The 22,062-nt window shown below is 48.3% G+C and overlaps 1 protein-coding gene and 1 long non-coding RNA gene across 2 annotated transcripts in view; one reads left to right on the forward strand and one right to left on the reverse strand.

Annotated features, from left to right (window-relative positions):
• RAB44 (RAB44, member RAS oncogene family) overlaps positions 1-16,873 on the reverse strand; it is a 30,377-nt gene extending 13,504 nt beyond the window's left edge. Inside the window, exons 1-7 of the mRNA XM_006050410.3 lie at positions 14,771-16,873; positions 8,023-8,134; positions 6,140-6,314; positions 4,315-4,461; positions 3,452-3,542; positions 2,950-3,045; positions 498-685 (exon numbers count right to left, since the gene is read on the reverse strand). Of these exons, the coding sequence (XP_006050472.3) occupies positions 498-685; positions 2,950-3,045; positions 3,452-3,542; positions 4,315-4,461; positions 6,140-6,314; positions 8,023-8,134; positions 14,771-14,977 (1,016 nt within the window). The 5' untranslated portion in view covers positions 14,978-16,873. The remainder of the gene's footprint in view (positions 1-497; positions 686-2,949; positions 3,046-3,451; positions 3,543-4,314; positions 4,462-6,139; positions 6,315-8,022; positions 8,135-14,770) is intronic.
• LOC123330119 lies at positions 8,018-14,338 on the forward strand. Its single transcript, XR_006545784.1, has 3 exons — positions 8,018-8,148; positions 12,966-13,030; positions 13,910-14,338. It is a non-coding gene; the product is annotated as an uncharacterized LOC123330119 (long non-coding RNA).
• Positions 16,874-22,062: the final 5,189 nt, after the last annotated feature.

Below are 22,062 nucleotides of genomic sequence, written 5' to 3' on the forward strand. Positions count from 1 at the left end.
CTCTGTGTGTGTGTGTGTGTGTGTGTGTGTGTGTGTGTGTGTGCCTGAATCCCAGTTGTGTGAGTCGTGTGTGTCCGGGCATGTGATTTTCCCCCCTCTGCCCCCTTGTCTGAGAAACAGGCATGACAATCCCAGCCCGGTGAGGTTCTTGTGAGGTTTAAGGAGGGAGTCTGTGTGTGGCTTCCCCGGTGGCTCAGACAGTCTGCAATGCGGGAGACCCTGGTTCGATCCCTGAGTTGGGAAGATCCCCTTGAGAAGGAAATGACTACACACTCCAAGTATTCTTGCCCGGAGAATCCCATGGACAGAGGCGCCTGGTGGGCTACAGTCCATGGGGTCACAGAGAAAGTCGGACACGACTGAGCAACTAACATTCACTTTTCACTTGCACGGTGAGCTCTGAAGGCTGAGCAGAGTCTCTGAGAACTCAAACCCTTTCTCCCCTCTTGCAGGAAGCCCTCCGTCTGCAGCCCAGCCCGGGGATGGCAGCTACTTGCCTGGGTTCCTCCTCCATCTGCCAAGACACGCGGCCCCTGGCAGCATCCAGGTGCCCCCGGGTCACCTGCAGCTGCCCCCGCACCTCTTCCAGCCGCCCAGCCAGGTCCTGCTCGGCCTCCCGAAGCTGCCGGTTCTCCGAGCTGGCCTCCTGGTGTGTGCTGCTGAGACGGTGGAGCTGGGCCTCCAGCTGCAGGAGGTGGCGGGTGATGGGGAGAGAAGCCCAGTTGCCCTTCAGGGGGACTAAATAGCCTCCCAAGACCATGGTGGGGTACAGACTCCAGGCTCCTGGAGACCCAGCTTAAAACATAGGATCGGGTGTTACCCTCTCATTGGCCTAATTAGCTCCATTACCTCCCACCCGGGAGAGACATTGGAATTGGCAGGGTAGGGAAGGGAGGGGGGATCTGCGTAAGAAGTACAGGCAGCTAGCAGCACCAGGGGCCACACCCTCCTCTGCTCAGTGCTCTGCACTGGCTGCTCATCTCTGAGCCTGTGTGGTCACTAAGGAGCTCCTGGTCCAATGGCCGGTCACAAAACAGGGAGATGGAGAGCTGCTTGACCATGCCGAATGGAAGGCAAGGTCCCCACGACAGCCTCCCGGACCTGCAGTCTGCCCCCACCCCACCCCCATTACATCTCTGGCTGCCTCTCTCACAACCCTGCTCCCTGCCCCCTCAGTCTGTTCCAGCCCCCAGGCCCCTTTACTGGTCCTTGAACACGCACAGCGCGTCATGCCCACCTCAGGGCCTTTGCACTCACTGTGCCCTCTGCCTGGACTGCTCTTCCCTCAGATACCACAGGGCCCACTCCTTGCCTCCTTCAGGCCTTTACTCCAAAGTCATCATCTTAAGTGAGGCTTCCTTGACCCCTCCTCTCAAAACCCTCCTACCCTTCTGCCCTGTTTTACTTTATTCTCCTTAGCACTTTCACTATCTAATAAGTTATAGACTTTACTTGCTTATTTAGTTTATCACCTATCTCCCTGACTAGACAATAACCCCACAGGCAGGAGATATGTGTCTGTTATGTTCCCTGGGAGCTAGCGTGGTGCCTGGCACATAGTGGACGCACCATAAACAGTGGTTGGATGGAGGAATGAATGGCTTTGGGGGGAGAGGCTTCACACCCAAAGGGGACAGGACAGAATGGTCCTGTGTGGGAAGTCCAACCTCCTCTATCACCAAAAGGGGCCTGCCTCAGCCTCCAAGGCTCCAAGTCTACAAGGGCTTCCCCTGTGGTTCGGCTGGTAAAGAACCCTGCAATGCAGGATACCTGGGGTTCAATCCCTGGGTTGGGAAGATCCCCTGGAGAAGGGAAAGGCTGCCCACTCCAGTATTCTGGCCTGGAGAATTCCACGGACTATATAGTCCACGGGGTCGCAGAGAGTTGGACACGACTGAATGACTCACTTCACTTTCAGTCTCCAACGGGCAGCTACTACAGAGGCTCCTGGGAGATCACACCTCCTGTATCAGGAGGGTGACACCAGGTAGCAGAACCAGGAGGGAAGGCTGTGGGAACCTGGTCCAGTGATGAAGGGATGCTGGTTGTCCTGGTTACAACACATGGTGATTTTACTAAGGCCAGTGGCCTGAAAGTTGAGGAAGGAAGAGACAATGGGGCTGTGTCTCAGACCCAAAGGCTTAGCCATAAGGCCAGCCGGAAGTGATAACAGGTTATGAGACCTGGGGTGTTGGGGTAGCAGGTATTAGGTTGACCTAAGAGGAAGCTAGGTCAGGTTCAGAGATAGCAACTATGAGGTATTGGGCTGGCTAAAAAGTTTGTTCGGGTTTTACCATAAGATGTTAAGAAAAAAACCCAAACACACTTTTTGGCCAAGTCAATATAAAGCACCTATTACATTCCAGGCATCATCTTAGGCCCTCAAATACAGTATATCTAATCATCACAGCAGCCTTCTAAGGTAAAAGTTCTGATCTCCATTTCTCTGATGAGGAAACCAAGGCTCAGAGAGGTTAAAATCCTGCCCAAGCTCATTCAGCTGACAGCAGAGATGAGAGCTGAGCCCCACCTTATTACCAAGCCTCTCCAATGTTGAGACTTCATGTTTGCCTGGTGCTTTCTGGCTTCAAAAGGCTTTCCCATTTATTACCTCTTTTGACACAACTAGCCAGGGAGCTGCAGTAGATGTAGCTATTCCCATTTTACAGATGGAGAAACTAAGGCCAAGACAAGCAACGCTCTTTCCTGAGATTCGTGGGGCTTTTAATTGAAACAGCAGGAAATTGAGCCTGGACCTTCTGATTCATGTCCCAGGGCTGCCACTGCCCTTACCTGGCCTCGTCTCAGAAAAAGGGCCAGAGACATCGCTTTCCTTGGGGAGCCACCTCTGATGCAGGAGCCCAGCAGCCCAGTGAACCCTCCAGAGGTGGGTATCAGAGTCCACAAATCCTCAGAAACTGGGCTTCCAGGGGAGCCCTTCTCACTCACCTCCCTCTGGCCCTCGGTCAGCCGCTGCACCTCGCGCTCCTTGGCCTCCAGCACCTCCTGCATCTGGGAGCTGAGGGCCAGGCCCCGGGAGTCGCTCTGGGGAGCAGAGAGGTCTCAGCTCCCCCTGTGTGGCCGAGTCCAAGATTCAGCCGGCCTGGGTTGGCCCTCTCCGCGTGCCACCTCCACCCAGGCCTGGGGTGCCCGGTCCAGGATGTGTCCACAAGGAGGGGGGTCTCAGGACAACTTCCCTGGCCCAGGCAACAAGGAGACAGAGGCCCAGAGAGTGGGAGGAGTGGCCCTGGGGGACCCCCGAGAGCTGGCAGCAGTGAGCACTCCCCACCCAGTCTGTCTGAGCAAACCATCTCTCCGATGCTGGGGGGGATGAGACGATCTGCTCGCAGTGGCCTCCCACTGCCCCACGCTGGCCAGACCTGGGCTCACTGCGCGGGCAGCAGAGGGATCCAGGGCTGGGGGAGAGGCCGGCTGGGGCTGGGGGGCTCACCTCGGCCTGCAGCTGCTGCTTCTCCCGCTGTATCTGCTGCTCCATCTCCTCATAGAGCTGCTGGACCTTGCGGTGGTGATCAGTGTCCCTCCTGGAAGCAGTGGGATGGGTCAGGCAGCACCCTGCTACCCTGCTGCTGGCCGGGGCGGTCTGGGCCCGTGTTTAGAGCCTACCCTACTGCTCGGCTCACTCTGTCAGCGGTCACTGACCCCTGTCACCCTGGGAACTGTCATCCCAGTAACAGCTCCTGACCTTGACAAAGGCCCTTGATAGATATGGATCATCTGAGTCCATCCTGCTGACTCAGTAACCATCATCGGGATGTTGGTTCCTGTCTCACAGTCCCCAATCACTCTGTCCCCACTTCCTGCTGTCACCATCCTCCTATCCACCCCCACCCCCAAGCACAGACTCCCTGGCAGGGCTGAGCCCATGCCAATCCCAGGATCACCACATGCATGGCAGTCTACGTGAGTGGTGCCCTGGAGTTAGGTGTCCCAGTGACCCTGCACCAGGACACACTGGCCCATCCCCTCTGGCTGAAGGCTTCACTCTGTCCTTCCCAATAGATTCCCTTAGTTACCCCTTCTTCTAGCTCAGCTCTGCCCATCCAGCTCCCAGGCTCTTCTGTGAACCCCTGGCCTCCATTCTTCTGGAGCTGAGAAAATTCACTTAAGATTCAACTAAGGGATTTTCCTGGTGGTCCAATGGTTAAGACTCTGCGTTTCCACTGCAGGGGGTGCGGGTTCAATCCCTGGTCGGGGAACTGAGATCCCACATGCTGCCATTAGCACAGCCAAAAATAAAAAAGATTCAACTAATGTAAAGAGCATCCACTGTGTGCCAACCCGGCCCCAACTCACTTCCTCAGAGTCAGCTCCAGAACCTCCTTGTCGGCCCGTGCCTCCTGTAGGCGACTGTTCATCTTGGCCAGAAAGCCCTCCAGGTTGCCTGCCAGCTGGGGCTCCTCCTGCCGCAGCTTTCTCCATAGCTGCCAGATTTCCGCCTGCCTGGGAGGGGAGGACGGCCAGAGATCACCCTTGAGTGGGACCAGGAGGCAGAGGGAAGCCCACTCCTAGGTTCTAATGGCCACACTCCAAGAGACTGTGGCAGCTGGGTCACAAAAATCTCCTTACACTCTGCAAGGTGCAGCTCAAGTGCCCCCTCCTCCAGGAACCTCTCCCAGTTGTGCCCTTATCCCTTCACGAATCCCCACATCCTGTTGTCTCTCTACGGTTTGGTGATTCATTGTGGGGCGGGGGGATCTGGGAGTCTGATGGCCCAGAGCTTCCATCTGCCTTCTCTCTTCTCCCATTCTGTGGCTGCGTGAACTTTAGCAAGTCCCACAACTTCTCTGAGCTTATTTGTAACATGGCCACTGGAGAATGAGGCACAGCCAGTGGAGAGCATCAGCCTGGGGTCTGGCACTGAGTTGGCATTCAATAAATGCTGCTTTCACATGGATTTAATTAAGTCGTGAAGACAGATGCCTGAGGGCTGAGCCCAGGCCAAGCTGCCAAGTAGGTAAATCACTTACCACCACAGCTCCCCTGCCAACCTGTATCCCAGTCCCACCCTGCCTGCCTACAGCGCCTGCCCCACCCTCTGAGAGCTTGTCCTCAGAGCCCTGTGGGGCAGGGGAACTTGGGAAAACCTGGGCAGATGGGCGACGGTGATTCCCTTGCTAGTTCTAACAGAGCCAGTGGGACCTGGAGGGGTGTGCTATGGGTATTTTTAGGCAGGGTCCCTTTCTCTAAGCATGCTGCTGCTAAGTCGCTTCAGTCGTATCCGACTCTGTGCGACCCCATAGATAGCCGCCCACCAGGCTCCCCCGTCCCTGGGATTCTCCAGGCAAGAACACTGGAGTGGGTTGCCATTTCCTTCTCCAATGCATGAAAGTGAAAAGTGAAAGTGAAGTCGCTCAGTCGTGCCCAACTCCTAGCGACCCCATGGACTGCAGCCCACCAGGCCCCTCCGTCCAAGGGATTTTCCAGGCAAGAGTACTAGAGTGGGTTGCCATTGCCTTCTCCGACTCTCTAAGCATGAGTGAACCCCAAAAATCCCAGAGCCCAAGACTGTCTCCAAGCCCTCCTGTCTCTAAGCCTGCCCAACTCAGAGCATCACCACATCTGAAATCACTCCACTGGGGGACTCTCTTTTGGGGAAAAGGCACCCTTGGGAGGTTTGTATTTTTGTGAATGTGGGTCCTGGGACTTCCCAAGAAGCCCAATGGTTAAGACTCTGCACTTCCAATGCAGGGGGCTCAGGTTCGATCATTGGGGAGATAAGATCCCATATGCCACGCCAAGGGGCCAAAAGAAAGAAAGAAAAAAGATCATGGGTCCCTTTAGGGAGCTGATCCTTCAACTTGCCAATCTTTCTGGGGAGTGACCTTATAGGGCAGAACAGGGAGGGAGGGCTTGAGTGGGATGGACTCCCAGTAGGTAGGCTTTCTCCATGCCGGGCTTCGTTTAATCCCACAGCAATTCTTCTGCTCACCCTGCAGCCAGGGAAACGCAGGTAAGGGGTTAGGCTACTTGCCTGCAGTCGCACAGCCAATAAGTGGCCAAAGCAGGATATCCGCCCAACGCTACCTGGCAGCTCCCGTTTGATCCTGCGTCTGGGCCAGTGCTCGTCCCCTCTGACAGGCGGTGCCTCCCCCCGCACCCCCAACCCTGCTGGCCTTACTCAGGCAGTGAGTTGCTGGCTCCTAGTTGCTCCATGAAGGCAAAGAACGCCTCCTTCTCCTCACTGTTGGCCTCCTCCACCACCGGGAAGCTGGTGGTTACAGATCCTCGCTTGGAGAGCAGTGGCCTCTTTCTGTGGAGCCTGTGGGTGCTCGAGCTGGAGCCAAAGATGTTCTCTGCAGAACAAAGAGGGACAGAAAGGAGCAGAGTGGGGTTGGGCTCCATCGCTTGACTTCCCACCTTGCCCTGCTCCAGCCCTTGGGGAAATGGTTTTATCTGTGTCAGTCACATTTATACAGGGCCAGGGTCATATACTCCTCACGTCAACCAGGGACTACTCAAGGTAGACCCTGTGCCCATTTTACACATGAGCATCTGAGGCTCAGAGAGGCCAAGAGATTTGCTAGAAGTCACACAGCAGCTCCACTGTGGCCAACACATTCTTTTCACTGGGTCAAAGGATAATCATTGAGCATCTGTTACGTGCTGGGGAAAAATTGGCCCAAATCTCTGCCCTGGTGGAGCCGACATTCTATGAATACTGAAAAGGACACATTTAATAAATAAATAAAATTTCCAAGTGAGCTAAAGGAAGGAACAGGGTAATTTCCTTTGAGAGACTAGACAGGATCTACTTTAGAGAGGGTGGTCAGGAGGGTCCTGAGGAAGTGACACTGGAACTGAGATGTGACTAAAAGGAAGGAGCAAGTGATGTGGTTTTCTCAGGAAGCGTATTCCAGGTTGCAAGAACAGCACATGCAAAGGCCCTGATGTAGGAACTAGATTGGCAGGCTGGAGGAGGTGAGTGGTACTGAGTGAGCCTAAGAGGTGGAAGGGTCTCAGTAATGCTGGCCGGTAGGCCCTGGGAAGGGAGTTGAATTTTGTTTTGTAGGCATTGGGAAGTCTTCCCGATAGTGGACACAACTGGACACAGATGTGAAGATGGCCCCTTGGGGCCACATGGGCAACAGTGTTCTGTCTGCTGCACCCCTGATTCCAGGCCCTAATTTCCCCTCCCTGCTCCCAGCTTCTCAATCACCAGGGCCAGAGCAACCATCTCTTGGGAGGGCCCAACCTATAAATGCAGATTCCTGGCCTCCCCTTTCTGTTGTCTCCCAAACACTTGGAGACTCAGCAGACCCGAGAACTAGGGGTGGCTTTGGCTACATTAAAGGCTGACAATCCTTTTTAGAGTCTCTACAAGGACACCACTCCTTCCATTCCCTGGACCAAAGGTCCTCCCCATCGAGCTCAGCTGGAATATTGTGTATTTCCAGCTTTGATGTCTCCAGGTCCTTCTAGGCCTGTCTTAAGAAGCCCGTGTTGGAGCTGCCCTGCCCAGTGGGGGCTAAGGGTCTGGGGAGCCTCCACCCACTAAATATCACCCTCTGCTGCTCCCTGGAGCCTCATATTCCTTTAACCAAAGCCAGAATGTGACCTTCTCCAGGCAGAAACAAGGCCTGTGGTCTCAAGAACAGGGGGTGTCTAACCTCCTGCTCAAGGGAAAGTTTTTACTGGGGAGAAGATAAGGGAGGCATCTGAAGGCAATCCTGGAGGCCTCTCTGGAGGAGGGGAATGCTCAGGGGACACCCCGCCCACCCCTAGCAATGATTTGCTCTTGTTGGAAAGGGAGTGAGGTCTCCTGGGCTAGAGTCTTAAGTCTCAGCTCTGCCTTGAACCAACTGGCTTCCCACTCAGTTGAGAGCCTCCCATGAGAGGCTTAGCATTCTCATCTCTGCGGTCATTCATATGTCATCCACACCCAGAACTGCCCTCAGGGGTGTCGTGAAGGTTCTGTGATGGGTCACTGCGACCTTTCCTGTCTGCTCAGCCTCGCCTCGTGCTTGGCACACCCTTCGGGAGGCCCTCCCAGGACAGACATACTGAGCCCGGAGCTGAACTCTTCAAGGGAGAGGCGTCCCTTCCGCTCCACATCCACCCAGTCAAAGATCATCTCCAGCTCATCCTCGCTGCTCAGGAAGCTGAACTTGGCTGCCTGCAACGATAGAGGTAAGTTGGGTGATGTTCCTACCAGGGAAGGCTCTGGGCCACTCTCAGAAAAGGAGAGGTGTTTATCTTCAGCCACCCCCACCTCCCCTCTCCCCATTTTTGGAGTCCAACCCTCAACCTGACCTCAAGACCGGTCCTTGAGTCTCTTGGACTCTAGCAGAGCCTTGAACTTCATCCTCAGTTTTTCTATTCCTTCATCCAGCATCAAAACCTACCTCTTCTGAGTCTCATCCTGTTAGGACTGTAATAAAGGACAGTAGCCAATCTTTCCCACGTGTTTATCACTATTTGAAAATTACCTAACACTGGAAAATAAGTCCCCAAAGTGGACAGCACACCCTTTTGGTATTCTACAGGGGCCAAGGCCACCCAAGCATCTTCTAGATTCTATGAATGCACTTTGTCTCATGGTACTGATTAGAGATCCCAGACTAAATGAAGTCACACGTTAACTTGTAGATTCTGTTCAAGAGAGGTGTAAATAACTTTTGCCTGATGGAACAAGATAATCCCAAAGATTTATGACCTGTTGTACATTAACCAGCTTTAAGCAATCTACCTCAACAACCTGATTGTAACATTTCTCTGTGAAGTTATCCCACTTTTCAAATGCTCTTTCAACCATTCAGAACATCTCCCATTAATAAATGAGTTAAATAAAATCTCTGGTATAGATTCATTTTATTTTTGTCTAAGGGTCATGATTTTTATCTTCTTGGAAATTCTGCTTTAGCAGTTTTGGAGGTTCCATGGAGATGCCCCAGTGGACTCAGCTGTCATAACCCAGTAAACTGTGTTGTTAGAAAAGCCCTAAATGGGCTCTGGGAACACAGGCACTTTATATATATATATATGTGTGTGTGTGTGTGTATATATATATATATATATATTTTTTTTTTTTTTTTAACTTATTTGTTTGGCTGTGCTGGGTCTTAGTTGTGGCATGTGGGATCTAGTTCCCTGACCAGGAATGGAACCCAGGCCCCCTGCACTGGGAACATGGAATCTTAACCCCTGGACCATCAGGGAAGTCTTGGGCACTTCTTTCCTTGGCTCTTGAAGGGAATCCCAAGTGTGATAGAACTTTGCTTGCTGATTCTGTTTCTCCAGTTTTTATGTATTTGATTTTACAGATTTTCTGCTTTTGGTTTTAGCGGTAGCCACGATGGGGAATTCTGTTTTACGGACTGACTATTTGGAGATCTCCATGGGATACATGATGGAGACCTAGTGTCTGTCGGTTGAGACACAGTGGAAAATCTGGTTTGCTAATCTTTTGTTGGTGGTGGTGTGTTTGTTTTTCCGTGAATGACCTCAAATCAGTTAAGAATTTTGTGCCCACTGGGGAGGAGAATAGCTCTTTGAAATCTGAACTGGAGTTTTTGTGTTTCTGTGTTTACTTTTGAACTGTGGTTGGAGTTGTAGAAAAGAAACCAGACTGTAATTCAGAAAGGCCCTTAACTCTCATTGTGAGTGTGAGCATTTTTCTATACCTGGGTATTAATGATTTAGAGTACTACGTCCCTTACAGAGGCTCTGGGTGGATTGGTTTGTAGAGACAAAAAAGTGTCTATATAAATCTAATGGCCCTCAAAGTCACAGAAAATAATGAAACCAAACTCCTAAGGCTTTAAATGTGCTGGACTTAAAAAAAAAAGTTCCTCTTATGAGAACTAGCTAACTCAGAAAACTTTAAAGGAGTCAGATTCAGATAATTAAGGTGAATCTTTGATCAATTAGATTGGTTTAATAATTTTTGTTTACAAAAGATAAATAATAGCAGTCTGTATTTCCCCCAACTTATATTTATATAATACAAGGATACATTCTATGGCAAATTTTTGTTACGTATATTCTCTGTCACAATTTTTTAAAGTTGTGCAAGGCATATGTACGACTGTAGAAAGTTGTGTTATGTGTATTTGTGAGCCTTGCTGTTTACTAAAATGCTGTCTAAGACAGTTCTCAGTTTTTTACCCATCCATTTTTTTCTGGGAAATAAAAGCTGATTACTTTGTTAAAAGTTATAATCACTACAGTGTTTTACTTGATACTAGAAACAGGAGTGGCAGAAGAACAACTGTGTCTGCAAGGAAAATGGGATGTGCTTTTGCTCTCCAGGAGATAAAGGAGGTGGTTTTGTTTTAAAGTATCTGGCAAAATCTGAATGGATATAGGGGATTATAGAGGGTTTGTTGAAAGGGAATCTTATTTGTCTTGATTTTATAATACCTGAGTCTGAAAATAGGCTATAAAGTTTATGTTAACATTTTGATAAATTTGGCTCAGTTTTGATGGGTTTATAAATAAAGAAATAAAACTTGTGAAACTTTGCCACATGTTATATTAATGCAAAACTAGAATTTGGCTCCATCTCTATTAAAATGATAAACTGGTCTTAGAGCTCCAGGCAAGGGTTAAAAGAGGGTTACTATTAGTCTTCTGTGTAAGTTGCCCAGATAACTGTTTCCATGTCTCAGCATAACAATTTTCTCTGCTTTGTTTTGGCTCAGTTGTGTTTTAATTTTCATAAAAACAGAAAGCAAAGCCACTTTCCATATAAAAGAGCTAAATAACCTTGCAATAGTATTGCCTTCTTATAGAGTTGGACTTCTCTTGTGACCCAGCAGTAAAGAATCCTCCTGCCAATGTAGGAGATGCCCTGCAGAAAGATACGGCAACCCACTCCAGTATTCTTGGCTGGGAAATCCCATGGACAGAGGCATCTGGCGGGCTACAGTCCAGGGGGTCACAAAGAGTCAGACACAACTTAGAGACTAAACAGCAAAAGTGTTGCCTTCTTCTATGTTTATTTCAAAATGCTTTATTTTATTGTCACTGATTATATAGGAAACCAAATACTATTTCTCAGGATCCCATGATTGTATCTTAATCTAGTGCCCTACCTTCTCTGATACCTCTTTGGGTTTGCCTTCCCAACATCAGATTCTAAATTTAGAAGAAAAAATAAAAATGTCAAGATATCATTCTCTTTATTTGTTAAATACCTCATCACTATTATAAGAGCATCATGGGAAGAACTGTCAGATCAGAAGAGATATCCAGCCTTTCCTAGGCTAAGTTTACATAGGTAAAAAGCCTTTGTATAAATACTTCATAAATTGCACGCTTTAGGGAAAGGCCCTAGAGATTTCTCAGTGTCTTTGCTATGCAAACTATGTTCTTTAGGGGAAATACTGATCAAACTTCATGAAATAGTTATATACTGTATCCCAACAGAACATTTTACTCTCTTCCATTCTGACGCTATTAGGTTACTGTAAAAAGATTGCGGGAAGCTGCTATATAGCACAGGGAGCTCAACTTGCTGCTCTGTGATGGCCTAGAGGGGTGGAATGGGTGGGTGGGAGGGAAGCTCAAGAGGGAGGGGATATAGGTGAACATCGACTGATTCACGATGCTGTACAGCAGTAACTAAGATAACATGGTAAAGCAACTCTACGCCAATAAAAAATGCAAAAAAAAAACAAGCCCCAGGCTTTGAGTCTCATTACTAAACACATTTCTGCTTTCCTACCCTTTCCAACCTACGCTGAAGGCTTGGTTACAAACCAGCTCAGTTTGTGTCTTCCACAAAGTGCAGCGTCAAAGCCGTTTGGAAAAGGACTCTATCAGGTTCTATTAACTATTGCTGCTTCGCTTGGGTACAGGGTTCTAAGCTGACAGTAGCCAACCTTCAGACTGAGCCAGTGGATTACAGTTGCTAGAACTCTTTTCAGTCCAGAAGCAGCCAGCTTACCCAAGATCCAGTGGATCAAGAATTAATCACATGGAACGAAATCGATGGTTGAAGAAAATTGATTTACGGTTATTTGTTGGGAATATAGTTGGTATGGTTATTACTATTGTTTTGCTTATTTGGCTGGTTTGGGTCTTAGTTACGGCACTTGGACTCTCAAGTTATGGTGCACAAGCTCAGTAGTTGCGGCATTCTGGCTTAGTTGCCATTTGACATGTGGGATCTAATGCCCCAACCAGGGATCGAACCTGCATCCCCTGCATTGCAAGGTGGATTCTTAACCACTGGACCACCAAGGAAGTGCCAGTACTATTTTTTATTGCTTTACTTTTATGGATATTATGAGGAAGTCCTCTCTCTGGCTTCTTGAAGTGACGTGAAGTGAAGTCGCTCAGTCGTGTCTGACTCTTTGCAACCCCATGGACTGTAGCCCACCAGGCTCCTCCGTCCATGGGATTCTCCAGACAAGAATACTGGAGTGGGTTGCCATTTCCTTCTCCAGGGGATCTTCCCGACCCAGGGATCGAACCCAGGTCTCCCGCATTGCAGGCAGACACTTTAACCTCTGAGCCACCAGGGAAGCCCAGTTTAGGAGAGTATGCTTTTGTAAACTGAAATTTGGGCTTCCCTGGTGACTTAGATGGTAAAGAATCTGCGTGCAATGCAGGAGACCTGGGTTCAATTCCTCGGTCGGGAAGATCCCCTGGAGAAGGGAATGACTACCCACTAGAGTATTCTTGCCCGGAGAATCCCCATGGACAGAGGAGCCCGGCGGGCTACAGTCCATGGGGTCACAAAGAGTCAGACATGAGTGAGCGACTAACACTTTTACTTCACTTTCAAACTGAAGTTTAATATTTTAAGTGGTATTTGAATCTCACTGATCCCTTCCTGACTCAGAAACCAATACTTTTCCTGAATCTCCTTCCTTTCTCTGGCACTATAGTTATTTACAACAGGTTCAGTAAGAATCTGTCCTCCTTTTTACTGGGATACAGTCGGATAGATCAACTGTTTAACCAGATTTTGATTTAAAGGGTGATTCTCATTTAATCAGGTGTGACAAGTCCGCTGTAAGGAGCGCCCTTGGACGCAATGCCCGCAAAGCTGGCCTGAAAACAGGTAACGTGAAAGGTTACTTTTGGGCAGGAGAGGGACCTTAGAAAAATTGAGAACCTCAAGAAGAGAAGTCCCTCACATATGCAGGTGAAAACTAGTGGAGAGAGTCTTGTGCTTGGTTTCCATAGAAGTAGGGAAGCCAGCTGGTTTAAGTTTGCCCAAGACTTTCTCAGTTTTAATACTGAAAGTCCCACATCCCAGGTAACCCTCCAATGCAGGCAAACAGGGAGAGAAGGTCACTCTAGATAGAAAAGCCAATTTCAGAGGTTTTACAATTTCAACTTAAGCTTCCATATGAAAACTTCTGGAGAGAAGCTAAAATAGCTCAATAGTTCAAAATTTCAGATTTGCAGAGCTTACAGAAGTGATCAAGCCAAACCGAATGAAATCAGCCTTTTTTATGTCAAGAGTAAACTTTGGAGATTATTTATGATCACAGGAAATTACTGGACACTTGGAAATAAAGTGAAAAGGTACACAGCACACCCTTTCAATATTATATGGGAGTAAAGACTACCCAAGCCTTGTCTAGACAAGAGGAATGCACTGAGTTCATCTCATTGTTTACCTTGAAAAGTCCGACATATTGAAGTTACTTGTTAACTTGTAGATTTTGTCCAGGAGAATTGAAAATAAGTTTGTCTAGTAGTACAGACAACCCCAAGGATTTGTGGCCTGTAGGACATTAGTCATTTTCAAAAATGAACTCAGCAAACTTATCCTCACACTCTTCTGTCAAATTGCCTATGGTGGTGGTGGTGGTTCAGTCCCTAAGTCGTGTCCAACTCTTGTGACCCCCTGGGCTGTAGCCTGCCAGGCTCCTCTGTCCATGGGGATTCTCCAGGCAAGAATACTGAAGTGGGTTGCCATTTCTTTCTCCAGGGGATCTTCCTGACCCAAAATCAAACCTGGATTTCCTGCACTGCAGGCAGATTCTTTACCAACTGAGCTACAATGGAAGCCCAAATTGCCCATAAATACTTGCAGCTTCTCAAATGCTCCTTGAGCCTGTCATAACATCATACTGAGTCCCTCACTGACTGATAATAATAATAATGATGAATTAGCTAGCTCTTTGATAAGTATTGATTTTATATTTACTCAAAAGTCTTTTTTCTTTACCATTTTGAAAATTATAATTTAACATCAGCCATTTGTACTTTTTTTGTGGCTCTGAGGGTAGAATACAGATAGGAAGGGTCAGTTTTGATGGAAAAAGGTCAAAGTCTAGAGCATGGAACAAAATCAGGAGGAGACAGCAGGTCCAGTGAGATGCCAACAACTCACATAGGACCCTTTGTAGAAAATGAAGAAAAAAACAAGCAAAAAAAAATCAGCCAATCTCAGTCTAGGTCACAGCCGAAGATTCCTTATTGGCATGTACAACATTGGCTGATCTGTTTCACTGAAGTTTGCTGACATTAACAGGGTTTTATTTCCAGGGCCCTGACTGCTCCCCAAGATAAACTTCCCTGCTCAATGGGCTTAAAATTATACCATCTGCAAGTTCTTTCTTTGACTTAAAACCTTTCCTTTATTAAAATGCAAGTGTTTCTGGAAGAGGGTAATACAAAACCTGATCAGTCATTCCCACCTTAGTATAAATAAATCCCTAGCCTTTCCTAAAAGCAAATTTGAGGTGAGAGAAAGGGAAAAGAGCAGGGACGGTCTGCCTTCCTGGAAGGGGAGTCTCAGAAGGAGAAGCAAAGGGATCCAGGGGATGGGATAGGGCCTTGGGCTCACCGCCAGATCCTCTCGAGTGACAAAGCCCCTCTCCTCGGCACCGCAGTCCTGGAGGAAGCTCTGCAGTTCTTCAGCTGACTGGGAGGACCAGGACTCTGGCTCGGGGGCCACCAGCACATCCTGGCCATCAGCTGGCTCTCGCATCTGCCGCCGCCGGCTGGAGCCTAGCTTCCGTCCTTTCCGGGTCACTCCGAGTCCACTCTCCATGGTGCTCTGGCCTTGGGGACAGAGAGGTGAGGGGGCACTGGGCTGCTGAACACGCTCACTCCCTGCTCAGAACTCTCCCACGACTCCCGATCACCCCTGGAGAAAATCCACCGTGGCCAGTGAAGGAGCCCTGGCTGATCTGATCTGATCTGTGCTGGCCTCTCGGACCTCATCATCCCCACCCCCGACCTGTAGCCTCCAACACGTCTCACTCGGGGCCTTTGCCCTTTTTGCTCCCTCGGGCTGGAATGAATGTCCTTCCTGGAGCTGTCCACACACTCTCATCTCCTTCAATTCTCCACTCAACTGTGGAAAGTCTTCTGCAGCCTTTCTAGGTTCTACTTTTTGACTTGGGGGCGGTTACTCAGGGCGGTCCAGGATCTCGCTGTCTGAAGGAGCAGGAGCAGCTGAGCTATCCCTCCTACTGCTCCTCCACCCTCCTCTCCCCCGCCTCCCAGCCTCAGCTGGCCCCCAGCCTCTTTTTCCTCCTCAACATTTCTCCACCCCTTTAACATACGCACCAGGGAATCAGCTCCCCACGTGGCTCTTATGGCCTTTCAAGACGTGTCCATCCTTCGCCCCCTCACTTCCACATCCCATCATGGTCCATGTCAACCTTTCTGAACTACCCACGGTTCCTGGAATTCCAGATTCTTGCCCATGCTTCCACCCTTTGCCCCAAACCTCCCCGATTCCCCCACCCCCTTGCCTAGCTGATACTTCTACCTCCCTCACCTTAGAGGCCACCTCCTCTGAGATCCTCCCTAAAGCCCCCCTTCACACCTCAAGCACATACTTTATGTGGCCTGATGACGTGCTGGGCTCATGCATGTGAATGTTAAGTCACCCTGTGCCTCGGTCCACACTGCTCCCAGCTCCCCAGCATATTCATCAGGGCTAAGTCACTTCAGTCAAGTCTGAGTGGGTGGCCGTGCCCTCCTCCAGGGAATCTTCCCAACCCAGGGATCAAACCCAGGTCTCTTAGGTCTCCTGCGTTGGCAGGCAGGCTCTTTACTACCAGCGCCACTTGGGAATCCCTCCCTAGGATGTAGTAGATGCTCAAGTAAGATGCTCGTTCACTGGAATACTTTTATCTGTCACTGAAGGTCAGGTAAGTCAGTTGATAAGGATTTTGATGGATAAGGATTTGTCCAGGTGAGGCCTCAAGGTAGGAGAGAAGGAGGCTGGAGGCTGGAAGGAGAAGAGTCAGGTCCTATGCTGGTGGGAGGGAGGGGGCCTGGGGGGGAGTAAGTCATGGGCACGTAAAGCTGTATTGAGGGAAAGGGATTGACGTATACATAGGCAGCTTCGTGCAGGCGGTGAAACTTGAGTCAAGCTCTAAAGAGGGCAGGTAGGATTTAGAAGCCTTGAACAGCGTGTGTGAAGGGACCGGGGCAGCGGAACCCCACACCCACTCTGGGCTTTCTTTGTTGGGGTCAAAGGTCACAGACAAGCAGAGTAGAAGGATCAGGAGGCTCTGCCTCAGGGGTAACTGGCTCATGGCAGGAATCTGGGGCCACTGGTCTAGGTTCCCCTTAAGCAAGTTCCTTTACATAGGTTGCACAGGAGCTGAATGAAGCAATTCCTCACTCTTGAGGAGGCCCCAAACTTTTAAGTGAAGTTGAGTCTCTGTCTCTCACTGGCTCCCCATCAGTTATTGCCTTTTTCTCTTCCCTTTCTGCTTTTTTCTGTCCACCTGGTTTCTCTCCATTTCTCTCTGTCTCTGTCTATCTGTCTGTCTGTCTGTCTCTCTCTCTCTCTCTCTCTCTCAGGGACTTCAAAGTCTGCTGCAGATGCAGTTTTGAGATTACAGATGTAAGGGACTTCCCTGGTGGCACAGTGAATAGGAATTCAGCTGCCAATGCAGAGGAATGTTCGATCCCTGGTCCAGCAGGATCCTACATGCCACGGAACAACAGAGCCCACGCACCACAACTACTGAAGCCCACATGCTCTAGAGCCCATGCTCCACAGCAAGAGAAGCCACCGCAATGAGAAGGCTGAGCACCGAAACTAGAGAGGAGCCCCCACTCACCGCAACTAGAGAAAGTCTGCAGGCAGCAAGGAAAGACTCAGCACAACCAAAATAAACTAAATAAATAACAAATTGCTTTTTATAGAAAGATTACAGATGTCAGACTGCAGTGGTATACTGGAGTCACATCTTGCTGCTGCTGCTGCTGCTAAGTCGCTTCAGTCGTGACCGACTCTGTGCGACTCCAGAGACTGCAGCCCACCAGGCTCCCCCGTCCCTGGGATTTGCCAGGCAAGAGAACTGGAGTGAGGTGCCATTGCCTTCTCTGGGAGTCACATCTTAGGAGCTTGCAGAAAACCAGTTGTGAGTCTCTCTTACCAACTCAGCAGCTTGAAATCAGCTGTTGTGGGAGTATTTATACCATCAGTTCAGTTCAGTTCAGTTCAGTCGCTCAGTCGTGTCTGACTCCTTGCGACCCCATGAATATCAGCACGCCAGGCCTCCCTGTCCATCACCAACTCCCGGAGTTCACTCAAACTCATGTCTATCAAGTCGGTGATGCCATCCAACCATCTCATCCACTGTCGTCCCCTTCTTCTCCTGCCCCCAATCCCTCCCAGCATCAGGGTCTTTTCCAATGAGTGAACTCTTCGCATGAGGTGGCCAAAGTATTGGAGTTTCAGCTTCAGCATCAGTCCTTCCAATAAACACCCAGGACTGATCTCCTTTAGGATGGACTGGGTGGACCTCCTTGCAGTCCAAGGGACTCTCGAGAGTCTTCTCCAACACCACAGTTCAAAAGCATCAATTCTTCGGCGCTCAGCTTTCTTCACAGTCCAACTCTCACATCCATACATGACCACTGGAAAAACCATAGCCTTGACTTAGATGGACCTTTGTTGGCAAAGTAATATCTCTGCTTTTTAATATGCTATCTAGGTTAGTCATAACTTTCCTTCCAAGGAGAAAGCGTCTTTTAATTTCATGGCTGCAATCACCATCTGCAGTGATTTTGGAGCCCAAAAATATAAAGTATGACACTGTTTCCACTGTTTCCCCATCTGTTTCCCATGAAGTGATGGGACCAGATGTCATGATCTTCGTTTTCTGAATGTTGAGCTTTAAGCCAACTTTTTCACTCTCTTTCAATTTCATCAAGAGGCTTTTTAGTTCCTCTTCACTTTCCACTATAAGGGTGGTGTCATCTGCATATCTGAGGTTATTGATATTTCTCCCGGCAATCTTGATTCCAGCTTGTGCTTCTTCCAGCCCAGCGTTTCTCATGATGTACTCTGCATATAAGTTAAATAAGCAGGGTGACAATATACAGCCTTGATGTACTCCTTTTCCTATTTGGAAACAGTCTGTTGTTCCATATCCAGTTCTAACTGTTGCTTCCTGACCTGCATACAGGTTTCTCAAGAGGCAGGTCAGGTGGTCTAGTATTCCCATCTCTTTCAGAATTTTCCACAGTTTACTGTGATCCACACAGTCAAAGGCTTTGGCATAGTCAATAAAGCAGAAATAGATGTTTTTCTGGAACTCTCTTGCTTTTTCCATGATCCAGCGGATGTTGGCAATTTGGTCTCTGGTTCCTCTGTCTTTTCTAAAACCAGCTTGAACATCTGGAAGTTCACGGTTCACGTACTGCTGAAGCCTGGCTTGGAGAATTTTGAGCATTACTTTACTAGCATGTGAGATGAGTGCAATTGTGCGGTAGTTTGAGCATTCTTTGGCATTGCCTTTCTTTGGGATTGGAATGAAAACTGACCTTTTCCAATCCTGTGGCCACTGCTGAGTTTTCCAAATTTGCTGGTATATTGAGTGCAGCGCTTTCACAGCATCATCTTTCAGGATGTGAAATAGCTCAACTGGAATTCCATCACCTCCACTAGCTTTGTTTGTAGTGATGCTTTCTAAGGCCCACTTGACTTCACATTCCAGGATATCTGGCTCCGGGTGAATGATCACACCATCATGATTATCTGGGTCGTGAAGCTCTTCTTTGTACAGTTCTCCTGTGTATTCTTGCCACCTCTTCTTAATATCTTCTTCTTCTGTTAGGTCCATACCATTTCTGTCCTTTATCAAGCCCATCTTTGCATGAAATATTCCCTTGGTATCTCTAATTTTCTTGAAGAGATCTCTAGTCTTTCCCATTCTGTTGTTTTCCTCTATTTCTTTGCATTGATCGCTGAGGAAGGCTTTCTTATCTCTTCTTGCTATTCTTTGGAACTCTGCATTCAGATGCTTATATCTTTCCTTTTCTTCTTTGCTTTTCCCCTCTCTTCTTTTCACAGCTATTTGTAAGGCCTCCTCAGACAGCCATTTTGCATTTCTTTTCCATGGGGATGGTCTTGATCCCCGTCTCCTGTACAATGTCACGAACCTCCGTCCATAGTTCATCAGGCACTCTGTCTATCAGATCTAGTCCCTTAAATCTATTTCTCACTTCCACTGTATAATCATAAGGGGTTTGATTTAAGTCATACCTGAATGGTCTAGTGGTTTTCTCCACTTTCTTCAATTTAAGTCTGAATTCAGCATTAAGGAGTTCATGATCTGAGCCACAGTCAGCTCCCAGTCTTGTCTTTGCTGACTGTATAGAACTTCTCCATCTTTGGCTGCAAAGAATATAATCAGTTTGATTTCGGTGTTGACCATCTGGTGATGTCCATGTGTAGAGTCTTTTCTTGTGTTGTTGGAAGAGGGTATTTGCTATGACCAGTGCATTTTCTTGGCAAAACTCTATTAGTCTTTGCCCTGCTTCATTCTGTACTCCAAGGCCAAATTTGCCTGTTACTCCAGGTGTTTCTTGACTTTCTACTTTTGCATTCCAGTCCCCTATAATGAAAAGGACATCTTTTTTGGGTGTTAGTTCTAAAAGGTCGTGTAGGTCTTCATAGAACCGTTCAACTTCAGCTTCTTCAGCGTTACTGGTTGGGGCATAGGCTTGGATTACTGTAATATTGAATGGTTTGCCTTGGAAATGAACAGAGATCAATCATTCTGTCATTTTTGAGATTGCATCCAAGTACTGCATTTTGGACTCTTTTGTTGACCATGATGGCTATTCCATTTCTTCTAAGGGATTCCTGCCCATAGTAGTAGATATAATGGTCATCTGAGTTAAATTCACCCATTCCATTGACTTCCCTGGTGGCTCAGATGGTAAAGCGTCTGCCTACAACGCAGGAGACCTGGGTTCAATTCCTGGGTTGGGAAGATCTCCTGGAGAAGGGAATGGCAACCCACTCCAGTATTCTTGCCCCCACCCACCAAAAAGGAGGGCTCAATTTATACCATCAGTTCAGTTCAGTTCAATTGCTCAGTCGTGTCCAACTCTTTGCGACCCCATGAATCACAGCACGCCAGGCCTCCCTGTCCATCACCATCTCCCAGAGTTCACTCAAACTCACATCCATCGAGTTGGTGATGCAATCCAGCCATCTCATCCTCTGTCGTCCCCTTTTCCTCCTGCCCCCAATCCCTCCCAGCATCAGAGTCTTTTCTAATGAGTCAACTCTTCGCATGAGGTGGCCAAAGTACTGGAGTTTCAGCTTCAGCATCATTCCTTCCAAAGAACACCCAGGGCTGATCTCCTTCAGAATGGACTGGTTGGATCTCCTTGTAGTCCAAGGGACTCTCAAGAGTCTTCTCCAACACCACAGTTCAAAAGCATCAATTCTTCGGCGCTCAGCCTCTTTCACAGTCCAACTCTCGCATCCATACATGACTACTGGAAAAACCATAGCCTTGACTAGACAGACCTTTGTTGGTAAAGTAATGTCTCTGCTTTTCAATATGCTATCTAGGTTGGTCATAACTTTTCTACCAATTTATACCATGGGAATCAGCAAATGTTACAAATCAGAGTTTCTTCCCCCAAAGAACAATCACAAGCACATCCATTCCCAGACCTAGCATGCATTTAAGTGACCACTGTTTACTGAACACCAGCTGAATGCAGGCAGAGTGGGAACCGAGCCTGCCATGGTGTGTGTGGCTCCATTAGGCAAATTAGGAAAAGTGTTCCTTCCTCCCAGCAGATGCAGCCCAGTACCAGGGCCCAAGGGTTGGCAAGTGGCCAGTTGGCTGGAGTCTAGTCCCCCCTCTCCCTGTTTGACCAGGCACCTTTGTGCAGGACACAACCTACATACCCAAGTGGAGCCCCTGGCCCTTTATGTATATAGGCGTGGACTAACTCCTGGTCTCCCTTGGAGGTACTCACACAGCTTCATGCAGAAGAAGCACAAGATTAATTACAGCACAGTGTGGAAGGGGCGGCAAACCTGTGTGCCAAGTGCTATGAGAGCACTGCAAAAGGAGCAACTCACTCGGCAGTGTCTATCAGGGAAGACTTCCTGGGGGAGGTGACATAATTTAGCAGTGACTTCCAGGGCAGAAGAGATCAGACTTAACCCTGGATCCCCTCATGCTGCCCAGCCTTGTTCTGGGCATGTGTTGGATCCTCATGCCCTCATGTTACTCACTGTTTCCTCTTCTGATTCACACTGTCCCTCAGAATGTGGGAAGTTCTACCAAACAACTAGTAGACTCAAATAATACCGATGTTGTAAAAGAAAATACAAGGCAGGGGGGACTGTTCTATATCCAAGGGAATAAAAATAGGGAATCCTCTGGCCATCTGGTGGTTAGAACTCTGCACTCTCGTTTCCAAGGGCCTAGGTTCAATCCTTGGTCAGGGAACTAAGATCCCACAAGCCATGTGGAGCAGCCAAAAAGAAAACAGAGAGAAAGATAATAAAAATAAATGACACCTAAATATATTATGTGATTGTTAATTGGATTCTCCTTCAAAAAAAAAAAGCAGTAAGAATAAGGGATATTTTGTGGACAGCTGGGGAAATTTGAATATGGACTTTATATCAGATATTCACTGAGCAATGTGAAATTTTTTCGGTGTAACACGTGTTGTGATCATGTAGAAGAATCTCTGTCTTTAAGGGATTCATGCTGAAGTATATATAATGTCTGCATTTCACTTTCAAATGGCTCTGTGTAAATACATAAGCAAATTAAGAGGAAATAGTGTGTGTGTGTAGAGAGAGAGTAAATGGGGCAAATTGTACACCATCTGTCCAATAGC

The sequence above is a fragment of the Bubalus bubalis genome, chromosome 2 (assembly GCF_019923935.1).
Source record: "Bubalus bubalis isolate 160015118507 breed Murrah chromosome 2, NDDB_SH_1, whole genome shotgun sequence".
Taxonomy (NCBI): domain Eukaryota; kingdom Metazoa; phylum Chordata; class Mammalia; order Artiodactyla; family Bovidae; genus Bubalus; species Bubalus bubalis.